Source organism: Coloeus monedula (genome assembly GCF_965178545.1).
Source record: "Coloeus monedula genome assembly, chromosome: 3".
Classification (NCBI taxonomy): domain Eukaryota; kingdom Metazoa; phylum Chordata; class Aves; order Passeriformes; family Corvidae; genus Coloeus; species Coloeus monedula.
The window spans coordinates 92,506,594-92,520,593 of NC_138783.1; the positions used below are offsets into that span (position 1 = coordinate 92,506,594).

General features: G+C 41.7%; 1 protein-coding gene across 1 annotated transcript in view; it reads right to left on the reverse strand.

Moving 5' to 3' along the window:
* EDAR (ectodysplasin A receptor) overlaps positions 1–12,325 on the reverse strand; it is a gene marked incomplete at both ends in the record, with an annotated part of 60,822 nt that extends 48,497 nt beyond the window's left edge. The window contains one exon of the mRNA XM_082277370.1: positions 12,293–12,325. Coding sequence (XP_082133496.1) covers positions 12,293–12,325 — 33 coding nt within the window. The remainder of the gene's footprint in view (positions 1–12,292) is intronic.
* Positions 12,326–14,000: the final 1,675 nt, after the last annotated feature.

The window sequence follows — 14,000 nt, forward strand, 5'->3', positions numbered from 1 at the left end:
GTGAGTTTTGACTTAAAGAAGAGGTCCAGTTTTTCTGAAATTCCAGATGATCTTCTTTTCCATTATAACACTAAATTGAATGTTTGAACGAAGTGTTAGTGTAAATCTCTAGACACTGCAATAGGTCTTTGAAAAAAGCAGTTTATGTTACCAAATAGGAGCCATTTCTTTATCTAGTAATTTTATATGTCGAAGTATACGTCATATTAGTCGTTCAGTTATGTTAAGGCTTGATCTTCTTCCAGGCATCTTTGGAAATATGAGGGCAATTTGCACAAGGCATAGGAAATTTATAGTTTTTGAAAAATAGAGTGATCTCACTTTTTGGACATTCAGTGTTACTGGAGCTCACACTCAAGAAACCCCTAGTTTGATTTTATACTGTAGCCAATTTTTTATGTTCTGTTCTGTGATTTTCATATTTGTGATACTAAGTACATAACTTTGAAACCCTACTAGGGTGTTGCAAAGTGATCGTATTGACATTCAAGGCCGGAATCCACTATATGCAGTGGCAAATGTAAAAGTTGTATTTACTTGGATAGCTGGGAACACCCATGAGAGCAAGGAAGAAAAAATGTATGATATTCTTGAGGAAAAGGAAGTTGTCTAAAGACCAGGAGCTTTCTGGATCTGTTAACTAAGCAATTCCTCTCATTGCTGGACTCAACAAGGGCTCAACACAGCTGCCCATGTACAGGTGGGTGGTGGCACTGTGGACTCTGCCTGACCCCAGTGTGCCACTTCAAAAGGCAGTGAGTCCCCTCAAGGTCCTATATTAGACCTGCCAAGCTCACATGAACATCTTGCATAGCACAGCTTAAATGGCAGTAGCCACACATAGCCAGGTAAATGAATACAGCTCTTCAGAGAATCTTTTACTCATTTAAAATCACAGGCAGAATAAAAGCAACACTAAAAGATCTCATTTTTGAGACCACATAAAAGAAAGATGCAGAGTGATTTTCTGATTTCAGGTTATGATGGTACTCAGGGAAAGAAAACAAACTTCCAGTGGCTGGTGCCCACGCAATTATTTATTTCTACATGAACTGAGGGTGAAAATACTACTTTTCTGACTTCATGCCTCGTGCAGATCACCAGAAAAAAGAATCACATCATGTGAAAAAGTGCCATACAGAGTCAAAACAGCTGTGTTTTTACCTATAAACTGAACATATATGTGTAGGGGCTGTATGGTATAATAAATGAAAGTCATCAAAGGCACTGTTCCTCTGACTTTAAAGCAGGCCTGCATTTTGAGGGCAGGATCAAAAATCTGGGGCCTCACACAGTAGATCTGTTGGATAAAAGGGGACAGGCTGAAGAGGTAAAGAAAAATCCCCAAACTCCTCCTTTACCTGAACAAACAGAGCCTGTTAAGTGTGAGTACAGTGATTGTAGCTTCCCAGAGCTACCCAACTCCTCCTGAGAACATCCTTATCAAAACTTTTTAACGGTGATGGCTGTGATTAGTGTACAAGTAGCATGAGGCAGAAAGAAGCTAAGGTGCAGAAATGTCATTGCACAGACAACCTCAGCTGTGTACTGACCAACACTGCATTTGGGGTTCTCTGATTGAAATCTTCAGGGAGTTCCATGTTCAATCACTTTGTTTTGAACAAAAACTACAGCTTGTTCACACTGTTTCTCACTCCCTTCTTAATTGTTAGAAATTAATACCCTTGACATGCTCTTAAACCACACTGTTTGGAAACTATTTTACAGTGTAGGCAAACATTTGAGCTTAGTGCTAAATATGCGGGTGCTGTGCATACACAAATAAAGACTGTCTCTTTCTCAGAGATCTTACAGTCTGAAAGATAAGAGATGAAAGAGCGCTTGGAAAGATGAGTAACCGGGGGGACTGTGGGAGGGGTTCACGTCAGTTAAAATGTAAAAACCTGGATATCATTCAAAGAATGCACAGATTTTGGTCCTGGAAGTGTGCAGTTTTTTTTATGTGTAACAGTTTTGCAATTAAGAAAAAAGCTGAAACTGTTGACATTTTCTCGTGCCTGGTTTTGCTAGGACTGAGGTAGCATGTTGCTGCTAATTCTCCTGACACCCCCAAGCCACCCTGCTACCATTGTCCTGTGCACAAGACCCAATGCTCTCATTCAAACCACTGGCCTGCTTGGGCTTTGACCTTGAGTGGGGTTAGATCTGGAGATCAGATGTCTCTTGGATATGATGGATAACTTTACATTTAAATACAAGAAATTTTTAGCCTTTTTAGCTTGCATATAATTAGGAAAGTTATGAATCAATAAGTAAACAGAAATAAATGTGATGTAATCAGCATGTGCAAATTTCCATTACTCAATTTTGCAAACATTTCTTCAAACCAAACCTACCTATCTTTAGACATCAAACATGGGTTAAACACAAGGACCCCCAGACACAAGGGTACCAGGCTGCTCTCTCCTTGGGAAGGAATAGCTGGGGTGTAGGCTGCTGGGGCACAGGAGCAGGATGCTCAGCACTGCCCTGAACCCTTGCTCATAGTTGCCTCCAGGTTTCTAGATTCACAGTTTTTTGTTACTGGAGATGGAGGAACTGGTCATCAGGTAGCACTTATCATGGTCCAGCTATGGTGTGGTTGATATCCATGGGTTGTAACTTCTTCATATTCACTTTTCATGTGACACTTGCGTCCACAATGAAAGGGCAAAGATTAATTCTTTCTTCATTCTTAATGTGGTTTAGTACACATCCGATGGTGCCTCTCTGGTTTTGGGATCACACCAGGATAGCTTTTTCCTCAAACATTGTTTGAGATCAGACTTACTGCAGATCACAGAGATGACAGAGATGATTTTGCTTTAGCAATGTCAGAAGAGTTCAGATGCTAATAGGAATGACGTAGCTGCAGCTTTTTTTTTTTTTTTTTTTTTAATCTAGCAAAGTGCTAGCAAAATGCCACATGCATATGAAGCAGGCTATCCCTGGCATAAGGAAGCTGTGTGTCTGTTGTAAAGGCAAAGCTTGCCATTGCCTCGTGAATCCAAGTGACACACTTGGAGCCATCCACATTTTGATTTCAAGCCAGTGAAAACCAGATTTTCTTTTTGCTAGAGTTGCTGAAAGGTTGGTGGAGTGGGAGGCAGCTAGTGCCAAGGTAGAACTATGCATGTTTCTTGTCATATGTCTTCAAGTGATGCATTCCAGAGTTCTTCATTTAATCATCCAGAGATAAATAAGCTACTACTTATTAAAATCTAATTAGGTTTTAAGCAGCACAGCTAGAAGATAATCTGTGTTACAGAATTTCTAGTGGCAAAACATCCAGGATTTTTTACATGTAAAATCATGAAACTACTATGATGCTTTTGAAGTTTTAACACACTCGTGCATTTGCTTGAAAACTACTATGCAAGCAGTAAACAATCTTGCTTGGGTCTGATTCTTCAAGGTGCAATACAGATAGCTCTGCACTTAACTTCATGGGCTCAGTTCTCACAAGTCCAACATAGCTGATAATATTTTTGAACCAAATGTTTGACAGCGAATGCAATAAAAAAAATCTGTGGTTTTAATATCGATTAGTTCCCTTACCAGAAATTACATTCCCATTAAGAGGGTTAACAAAGACACTTTGAAAGGAAGAAAACCCAACACAATGCCTTTTTCTTTTGCTTCTCTAATTGCTGCAGATGTTGTGCAGTTGCAACTATGAAAAGTTAAATATTATGTCTCTGTAACATTTTTGATCTTCATTAATTATAGCTCAGAAAACCTTACAAAAAGCAGCCTGCCTGTTTAATACAAATAAGATTAATTGCATGGGTGTTCAGAAAATGAGCCACCAGTAGTTAAACAAAAAATGTTTGTCTTTAAGCAGCCCTTGAATGATCCTTTTTTAAAAACTGTTACAGGAAGTGAAGAGGCTGCCAAATTACCATGCCCGTGAGCCCCAGTCTTATTATCAGCCTAAACGAACGCACACACCCTGCCACTTTCATCCTCTTCCAGGTCCAAGAAAAAGAAAAAGGAGGCAAAAAAACCCAACCAACCTTCCACACAAAGAGGTGTCTCTGAAGTCTGGAATGCACCCTGGCTGTTTGAAGACAAGATTTATACCTGACACCCTCCTTTAAGCTCATTGTCGAGACTCGCCTGTGTTCAAATCAACCGCAGACTGGCTGCTGCAGGTACTTCATCTTACAACAACCACATCATCTAAGATAAATGCACCAGGAATTGCTATCACTTTGAGGTGAAAGAAAAAAGGGGGATGGGGGGAATCAAACCTCTGATGCAGGTAGTGGGTGGAGGAAAAGACAGACATGCATGAAGGAGTGTGCAAGGGTGTGCCCAGGGAAGAAGCCAGCGACAGCTGCCAGCCTGCGGCATGGGGCTCAAGGATGAAATGGGTCTGGCTGCCTGTGTGGGCACCTGTGTTTTGGCCCAGCCTCTCCTTGCCTTTGGCAGCCAGGCTGTGGGACCAGGCATCGGGTAGGATCTTTAAGCTGCCCCACTGCCAGGGAAGCGGTAACCTCTCGGGTGCTTGTGAAGGACTGAAAGGAGCTTTTTGACTTGGTGGGAGATGATGGAAAGGACTGTGCCATCAGTTCATGTAATTCCCATGTTTTCTGAGGCAAGCCTGATTTCCTCATTTTAGGATCCTGTCCCTAAGTAAGCTGATTTCATTCAGTTTCTTAAATTTCTCTGGAGGAAAACCCTTCATAGTAAGGACTTAATTTTACACTGTATCCATCTGATGGGAGGCAAAGCTACAGAGCACTGAGATAGGCGAAGCAAACAAGAGGAGAGACAGAAGAGTGTGATCAGGACAGCGTCAGGCTGTAGAGAAACACAGATGAACATCCTAGAGCTCAGGCTGCTGAAACTGTAGCATTAGTAGGAGTTGGGCTAATTACTGGAGGCTTTGAAGTGATGCAGGCAGAAAACGTCAGTCATAAAGAGAGAATAACACCTGGCAATTGGCAGAGATAATTATTGCCTGTATCACTCTATTGCTCAAAGGCCCAAAAGAAGTTGGGGTATAAGGATGTAATTTGTGGTACAGAACCAGCTGAGGAGCATTTTTTGGGGTGAAGAATTACCATGGCATTTGGAATAATGCACCATTAATCCAGGGCATTAAAAAACAATTCTGAGGAGATATTCTGAAATTACACTGATAGAGAAAAGAAGGTAGAAAAAATGTCAGCATAGGTGGTCAAGGTAAAACTTTAAAGCAAGAAAAACCTGCCCTTCTGAAGCATTTCATGATGCCTATCTTGGATCCGGAGACCAGAAAGCAATATAGGATTAGCAAAAAAACTAAGGTCCCTAAGGTCTGTTCTAGCACCACAGATTTCAACTGCTATTGGGCAGCACCCAACAGCATGTTCTGTATTTAACCCAACAGAAAGATCTATATTTGGTTTTCTGGTTCTCCTTTGTCAAGCAGTTAAGACTCGGAGCTCTACAGGGCTTCTTCCAAAACTTCTGGACTGACAGGGATGTTTGAGATCTGGGAAAAAGGAGCTGGTTTAATCCATTTCAGTTATAGAGCACTTTCTATATTTAGGATTTTAAATTATGTTTCATTAAGAATGCAAATTATGAGCATTCTAGGACTCCAGGTACTTGCATGTCCCAGCTAGCACATAAACCTCATGTCGTTACAAATCTGAATACAGTAGGTTAAGTTTGCAGCAGATTTAAAATAGGGCAAAAGGGAGGCGGGAAGAGAGCTTGAACAACACATCCAACACTTGCCCACGTGGGTGGGAGGAAAAACATCTATACTAGCACTGAACTGACACAACTGCATGTGAAGCTGCAGCATCAATTTCAGCTTGGCCACAGATACCCTGTTCCATCTTTTGCAATTGAAAAACTTACCACTTTTAATTATTTTTTTAATTTTCTTTTTTTCTGTTGGCTGTTTTGTAGTTTGGGTTTGGGGTTGTTTTTTTTCCCTTGGGGGGCGAAGTCTTCTATCTGGTGCTAGCAAAAGATTCTCAGAGAAATCGGTTTCATCAACCCATGACCAATGTATTGAAAAATGAGGCATGGATCCGCCACAGCAATCACAGGAATATGTTGAGGAAACTTAGCCTGGAGCCTCTATAATTTGTGACACTAAGCATCTGAGGAAATAGCATTCAGTATTTCATTCTGACATTTCAGCTCTTGACAGCCCTACAGAATGCTGCTTGAACCTAAAGTCAAATGCAATAAACTGTGCACAGCTTGGCCAAAAAAAAAAAAAAAAGCAAGCATAAGCAAGGCCAGTTCAGATTGCCCTCCCAGGCAGCCACAGGAGTGGGAAACAGAAATACATGGCTCTAAGCAGCCTCTTCCTTGCTGCCTGCCTGTTAAAAATGATGGCATTTTCAAGAAGCAGTTATAGGCACTATTAGTATCTTCTCATCTAAGCACAGAATCATAGAACCACTTAGGTTGAAAAAGACCTTTAAGATCATCAAGTCCAACTATTAACCCAGAACTGCCAAGTTCACAGCCATGTAGAATCATTGTGTACTTCTTTTCCCAAAAGGATCTTCAGCATCTCTCAAACCAAGTTGCAACGAATAGTGGTAAGACCATCAGAAGATGAAAATATGAATATGGATGACAAACTTGTACATTAAACAGGATTGTTCACATGGTTATTTGTGATTGACTACTTGGTCAGAGTATAAATGTATTTTGTAGGTGTACACACTGTGCATCTTTTGCTGGTGTTGAACAGCTCTTACTGCAATAACATGCCAAGAAGGCTCCAGGGAACTTCTCTCTATACTGGTAATAACTGGAACTTTTAAAAGTACTTCTGAGCTAATAAAAAATGTGAATACTTACTTATATGTTATATGTACGTATGTATGCAGGGCTACGTGGTAAATCCGTAGACACATTTTAGGCTCAAGATAGTTTTTCTGCCTATGAAATTTTATTTTTACTTTCTCCCTCCTTGGTGTTTCCGATCAAATAATTTTACTGTTCTGAAAATGGAACTTCAAAGTTTGGTGCTCGTTATGTTATTCAAGAATGAGAGCACCAGCAATTAATTAGACAGCAAATGCCCTGGATTCACCAGCAATTCCTTCTCCATCCCCAGAGAGATGCCATCTTTCTCCTCGTCCCCGACCATTTGCTGGTTTTATCCCCATTCAGTCCTTTGACTCCTATTAACTCAGTTTCCTCCTCACTGCACATGCTTTGTGGGGCCATTGACTCCTTTTTAATGCTGTGTGACCCCTCTGGCTGCCATTTGCCACTCCACTCTAGCTCGAGCCATACCCCAGTGGAAAGCAGCAGGTACCCCTTCCCCTGCCCGCACCCTGTGCTGTTCCCACAGCCACTGCTCATGTCCCTGCTGCTCTTCATACACTTGGGAGTCCAAAAAGAATTTGAGCATCCTTTTCTACAGTCCTCATGTTTGCTGCAATCCTGACCCTCTGTTCTACCTGCTCCCTTCATGCACCTGTTCTCCACAGCCATTCAACTCCCCCATAGAAAGAAGGTGGCTGGATAGAAATCCCAGGCAACTCACTCTCACCTGCTTGGGGCCTAGTGCTACCAGGGCAATGTGGTACCATGTGTCATCAGCCTCTGCCTGCAAAGGGGTGGTCAATGTCAAGATAATCTTGCAAACGGAAATACAGCAACAGTCATGTTTATGACTTGAGAGGGCTGTGAGAAGAGCCCCTTCCTGCCTCCTGGCATTCCTGTTTCTCTCCAAGAGTTGAAGACAGCCTGCCTGGTTCAGAGTCCCTTGGAGTCCCCCAGGCCCTGGTCTGGGACAGCTCTTAGAAGATGGCTTAGTCCGACTAAATGTGTTGCTCTGTGCAAGCAGTGGAAAAACCGTACTTGTAGTGGTAGCAATGTACTCTATAGCAAAACCCTGTAATAGAATATGATTTATTTCCATGACCATTTGCTTGAAATAAATAAAGGGCTATAGAAACATCATTTCTGTAAGATAAAACCATCAAGTGCACAACAGCAGCTGAGGAACTACATTTCTTTTACAGCTTGTCTAAAGTGTCACCTTGCAGGGACCTGAGGGCATGTTAAAGTGAAGAGCTTTAAAACAGCAAACAACGAAAGCTAATTCTTCTCCAAAAAAGGCAAACAGGAAGCTTGTTTAAAGGACAAAGCTTTCGGTGCATAGCAAGTGCTTGTGTTCACATGTGTGCTCAGGTTGCTTTCGAAGTCTGTTTTTTGGCTCCCTTGGCTCTGTCTCCAAAAGACATCTACAAAAACTCATGTATGCTCATAAGTGCCAAACATGTACACGGCGCCTCAGTCACTTCGACAGCAAGTGACAGTTAATTCAAACCATGCGTTACAGAGAGCTCATCCTTTCATGATAAATGATGGTATTGACAGATGAGTTATTTTTACACTGAGCTTAATTATGTCAAATCTCAGCCCACAAGTGTGCAGCAGAAAGGGTAGCATTTTTCTTTGTTACTAATAAGCTGTGTTTGTTATTTTTCTTCTGCACTATTCACACGTAATTAAAGGTGACCCAAACCCACATACATTACATGCCAATGAAAACCCTTTCATCTTCATTGTCATGTCATGACATACTGGATTGACAAATCTGCTAGAAAAAAAAAAAAGCCATAAGACCGCCCCGTCTCTTAGCTCCTCATGGTCACGTAAGTTTAAAGCCTTGAGGAAACAATGACTGAGTTTGCCTGTCTGCACGGAATCAGTTCTGTACATTTTTCTTGCCCAGACTGTTTCATATATAAAGCGCCTCACCTGAATCCCTGAGGTCCTGTTTATTTCTCACACATGTATTCTTCTTGTAGGAAGAAGTCAAAGCTGTATACAGAGCTCCAAAATGGTTCTCCCTAATTTATGTGCCCAATAAAGCAAACTTCTCCAAAAGGGAGCAACTTCAGTGTTTAAAACATAAAAATCAAATTGTGCTGTTCCCACTCCCAAAGCGCCATCAGCAGCTGAAGTCAGTGTGCCTACTAAGAGAAGGGTGTATTAGCTCAGCAGTTTCTCACCCAAAACCCAATTCATTTACAATTAATTCAGTGTTCAGAAGATACTATAGTTACTGTAGAACATTTAAACTTCAAAACCACTCAAAAGCCTGGAAATACAAACCTAAGATGACCACATTAATACCACGTATTACCCCTTCACTGAAGTTTGCCCTGCAACATCTTTCTCCTAAATCTCTGCCGTGTTCTCTGCTTGCACTGTGAATAATTGTTCTTTAACCGATTAAAAGGTATTGCTACACATTTAGTAAGGACTAAAGACTTACAGGGTATGGTTAGCACATTTCAGAGGAGTATGTGGTTTCCACAGATCAATTTATTAGTGCAGGTGTATGACACACTTTGAGTAAAATGGGACAACATCAAATACTCCCTCTGTTTAACTTGGAACAGGGAGCTGAATTTCCAACACCTGCATCTCAAGAGAGTGCCAAAGCCATGGGGTTATTGGATATTTGCAGGAGGGCTACTTTGTGGTTTTGGTTTTTTTATAACTGGGTGTATTTATCCAGATTTTAAGTGGATTCCAAAGCAAATGGGGCTTGTGTGGCCATGAAGCAATTTCCCACACACTTCCGCAGCTTAACTGTGCACACCTAGCCCTTTTCCCCAGAGGATCCCAGAGGTTTGATGGTGCACTACAGCATGTGACAAGGGTGCCTTGTCAGCCACTGACAAATGCACATGGCAGCAAGGTCTTTGCAAATGTCCCAGGGGGAAGAGCTTCAGCTAGAGCTGGCTATTGGCCACAAGACACTGATCCATCAGAAATCATCCTTCATGCATGCTAGTGTTCCTGGAGCGACTTGCCTCTTAGTGATCTTTGACTTTAACTAGCCTGGACTAATGTCTAGCATTTTTCCTAGGAAAGTTTCCTACTTCACTGGGGATCAGGCCAGATTCACAACAGGAACTGTGCCATAATGGACTCAGTGCTCCGCAGCAGCCACAGAAGGTGGCAGCATCCTTGCTACCACCAGAGTCTGCGAAGAGACACCTCGAAACAGAGATCTTCAAAATAACTTGGCCATGACCCTGGCAGGGCTTAGAAACCTGACAAGGCTCTGCCCTACAGTCCTCCAGACTCCCTCCAAAATCCAGCTTATGGAACCTCTCCTGCCACTGCTTCCTATCTTTGCATTTAATAACCCCATCATCTACAGGGCAACACAAAGCCAAACACCTCCACCTGCCAGCATCCTCCTTTGTATGAACACAATTTTGGAAGTCTTCCCTCTAAGTGGCTGGGGGCTGGCTGAGTGAGCTCCATGGAGAAGGAACTGTTCAGGGCCCCTGGCCAGGCAGCATGGCTACACAGGCTCTCTCAGGATTGTCCAGCTTCCTCCTCTTTGAGCTTTTCTGCTTTGCATGAGACAGTTTTTGTCTCTTTTTTACTCAGACACATGACTCCCAAACATAGTGACTGGGGCACCACCTGGGTCAGGGTTTGGAAACTGGGCTCCAGTTCTTACTCTGAGCTAAATTTAGATACCTTATACTGAGTATTACCCAGGGCCTATGTCTCCATACACTTGTGGCAGTATTATTTTTCTTTTGCTCTCCAAATTGCCAGTTATGCCTAGGAAAATGTAACAGTTAAAAAACGAGGGATGAACAGACAGACGCCTCTTTTGGAATGCACAAGAGCTGGAGCTGGGGACTGTTGTGAGTAAAACAGCTAAAGTCTCCGCAGGCTGAGAAACACGTTGAGTCCAGATCGCTCACCTGAGCTCCCTGAGCATGTAACAGTGCGACCATTCCCAGTGGGAGGGCTTGACGTGTGGCATGTGGGTATGTTCATCCAGCACAGGCCAAGCCAGGTAAAGCATGTCCAGAAGCACACGTTCAGGCATGCAGGGAACTCACTGGATGCAAACGTGGGCGTTAAGGTATGTAGGTACCTCTGCGGTGAAGAGGAGGCGAGAGTTCTTAGTATCTAAGGTTTAGACTGCTCATGTGAAGTGACTTGTCTGCTAGGCATCCAAGTTCCTCCTTGGGATTAAGTCCTTGAAGATGATCTAACAGAAGGCATCTGCTTCTCACCTCAGAGTGCTCCTGAATGAAAGACTCAGAGAGTGCCTGGTATTCTAGGCACTTTTCACACACCCAGCACTAATTGCTCTTCCGTGATTAAGGAAAAGTGTTTCTTCTATATATACAAAAAAGTGTGAAAACTCAGGATGAAAAATACTGCAGAGTTAAGCAGATTTGTTTTTGAGTTTGCATCTGTTCTGCAAAAGTGGACATGCCTATGAAGCTAAGCAAAGGTCTGTGTGCACCTCTCGTTAAATTAATCCATCTAGAATTAGTAATGGTAGGGAAAATACCACAGACAGCAGCTTTACTTCTGCATGTGTTTCTGGGAAACTTGAGCTGTTAGCACTGTCTTTGCACTTGGCTTTGGAAGGGGAAAAGCAGATGTCTTTCACTCATTTTGACTAAACTAATACAGTTTGGGCATCTTGTGCAGCAATTGCAACTTTTCTTAACATTTTAGTCCATCTCTGTTATAGGCACAGGCAACAGCAGATGAAAGCGAAACATCAACAGTTTGTTAAAATAAATGGCAAAAACACCCACGACATCAGGACTGAGGGAATATCTCAAGTCTTTCTACTCCAGTCGTTATGCCAAAGTTGTTTTAAAAGGCATGAACAGAGAGTTCTGAAAAAACAAAACAAATACAGACATCATGCTTTCCTCTCATTTTCTTTGCTTCTGCGTTTTAGAATTTCAGAAGAAAAAGCCATGCACACAGAGAAAAATTCTTACTTTAGCTGCTAAATGCATGTATCATTCCACTGCTTTTGTCTTATTTTTGTCACATATATTTTAAGAAATAGTTTTATGATGCTTCTTATGAGCATCTCTAAAATTCTCCTGGGAAGCTTGTGTAACTAGCAAGACCTAACTGAATTAATAAGCCAGAGCACTTTGAAAAAGGCGTTAAAATAATGCCAAGGCTGTGCTGTGGATGTTGAGCTCAACTACAGTGTTTTGTTGAAAGCAAGCACTCCCTTCCAAAGCAGCCAGTGGCTCTACCAGCTGTAAGCCCATCACTTCGCAGTTGCAGACTCTTACAGTGGTGCCATACAAAGCCCTCTGAGCCGCTACAAACCACAAGTTCAAAACCTGACTCATGTCTAGAACTTCGACTCACTCACTGTTGCTGGCTTAGTCACTGCCAGCAGCCCTACATGCATGTGCTAATCCTGCGGTAGCCTCAGCACAGTTCCCTCCTGTGGGAAAGCCCTGGTTAGTCAGACTTGAAGAAAGGCAGGGTATTGTTAGATTTCTCTTACCATTGTGCTGCTTTGTTCTTCTTGCATTCCCATCTTAATGACGGTGCGAGCTGTTGGCCTTCCACACTTTCTTTGTGCCTATGTAAATTCAGTGTTTGATGCAGAAGAGGCGGAGACGATTTCTAAGTCAAGGGGCAGGTGTGAGTGAAAGGAGCAACCCAACAGCCAAACTATTTGAAAAAGAAACCTTTAATGTCTCATCAGCTCAGCACTTAAAAAAAAAAAAAGCCTTCATAACTTGTCTTGAAAACTGGAAAAACAGGGTGTCTAGCTATAATTTAAGACATTAATAACAAGAAGATTTTGCAGTTCCCTGACACATTTTGACTTTTCCACAGTGAAATGCTATCTTAAAACTAGGTCTGATTATTAAAATGTGAAATACTGTCAGTGACAAAGAAATTACAGACAGGTTTAGCCCAGGCTAAATTTTAGGACACGTCTGAAAACACCTTTTTTTCCTTTCTTAAATGGACATTCTGCCAAGGATATTTGCAATGCAAAAACTTTACAGGACTGACCATGGTCTTCAGAGGTATTTAGTGGCTACCATGAGCACCCCTGAAACTGCAGCCTTGAGATGTGACACCCTAATTAACAAAATAAGTTTCAACAAAAAGTATTTTTCACCTTCAAGCAATGAGTATACACTCTTTCAACCTGGAAGTCTGCTTTCCAGCACAGAAAACACAACAAAGCAAGAACAAACACATCTTGTTATATGGGAACAGAGGACAATAAAAGACATCTAAATCTCCACATTTTATTTTTATTTCCCTGGTCTAGAAAAGGCTTTCAGGCATGGAGTTAAAGCTTAAGAACACAAGTAGCTTACTTGCCTTTTGTGGGACAATGTGACTATTTGAAGCTCTGTGTGTGCTTATACGCTCCACTATTTAAGTTATGATTTACTGAAAACAGGCATATACAGCCTCCTCACCACAAAGTATCTTTACAGTCATCATGGTAATCTTGACAAGAAACCAGAAGTCCAATTTCTTACAGGATTTATTCCCTCTGCTGAAATAGTCATTTTTTCCATGGCTGACTCATCTAGAAAATTTTTATGAAGTTAGTAGCAAATGCAAGCATCCTGCTCTTTGCACCTTCAAAGCTATCACATAAAGATAACACTGTTTTCTTTTAATCTTTTTTTTTTATTACTGAATATTATGCTTACAACAATCCTGCTTTGCTACAGATGGTTTCCTGTTGTTTCTGCCAAATGTGAAATAGCTATAAAACTTGAAAAGGTTCTGATGCTGTCACTGCATGAAAAATTACATCTACAAGGGAAAATTAAATATGAGCCTTAGCCTTTAATTTCTTTAATCTTACTTAGTAAGTGAACTTTTTTACTCCCACCCCCAACTCAAAGCTTCTGATAACACGTCCTGAAGGGAAAAACACAGCTATGTATTTTAGTCAGGTATAAAGCCTTCATTAACAAAAACAAAAAAAAGAGGAAGGGGAAGTAGATAATTCTCATGTCCAGACCAACCAAACAGCCACCAACTCCAGCTGACAAGAGCAGTGCCTTTGGCTCAGTTTCATAAAACACATAAAGCCATTTCTGTGAGAAGACAGTGAAGTTCCTGTTTTCAGTGCTATAAAAGGAAATCTGTCACCTTAGCAAACAAATTACTAGAAAATGGCTTGTGTAATCCCAAGGGGACAGAGCCTTTGCTCCTTGCGTGGGCAAACCTCA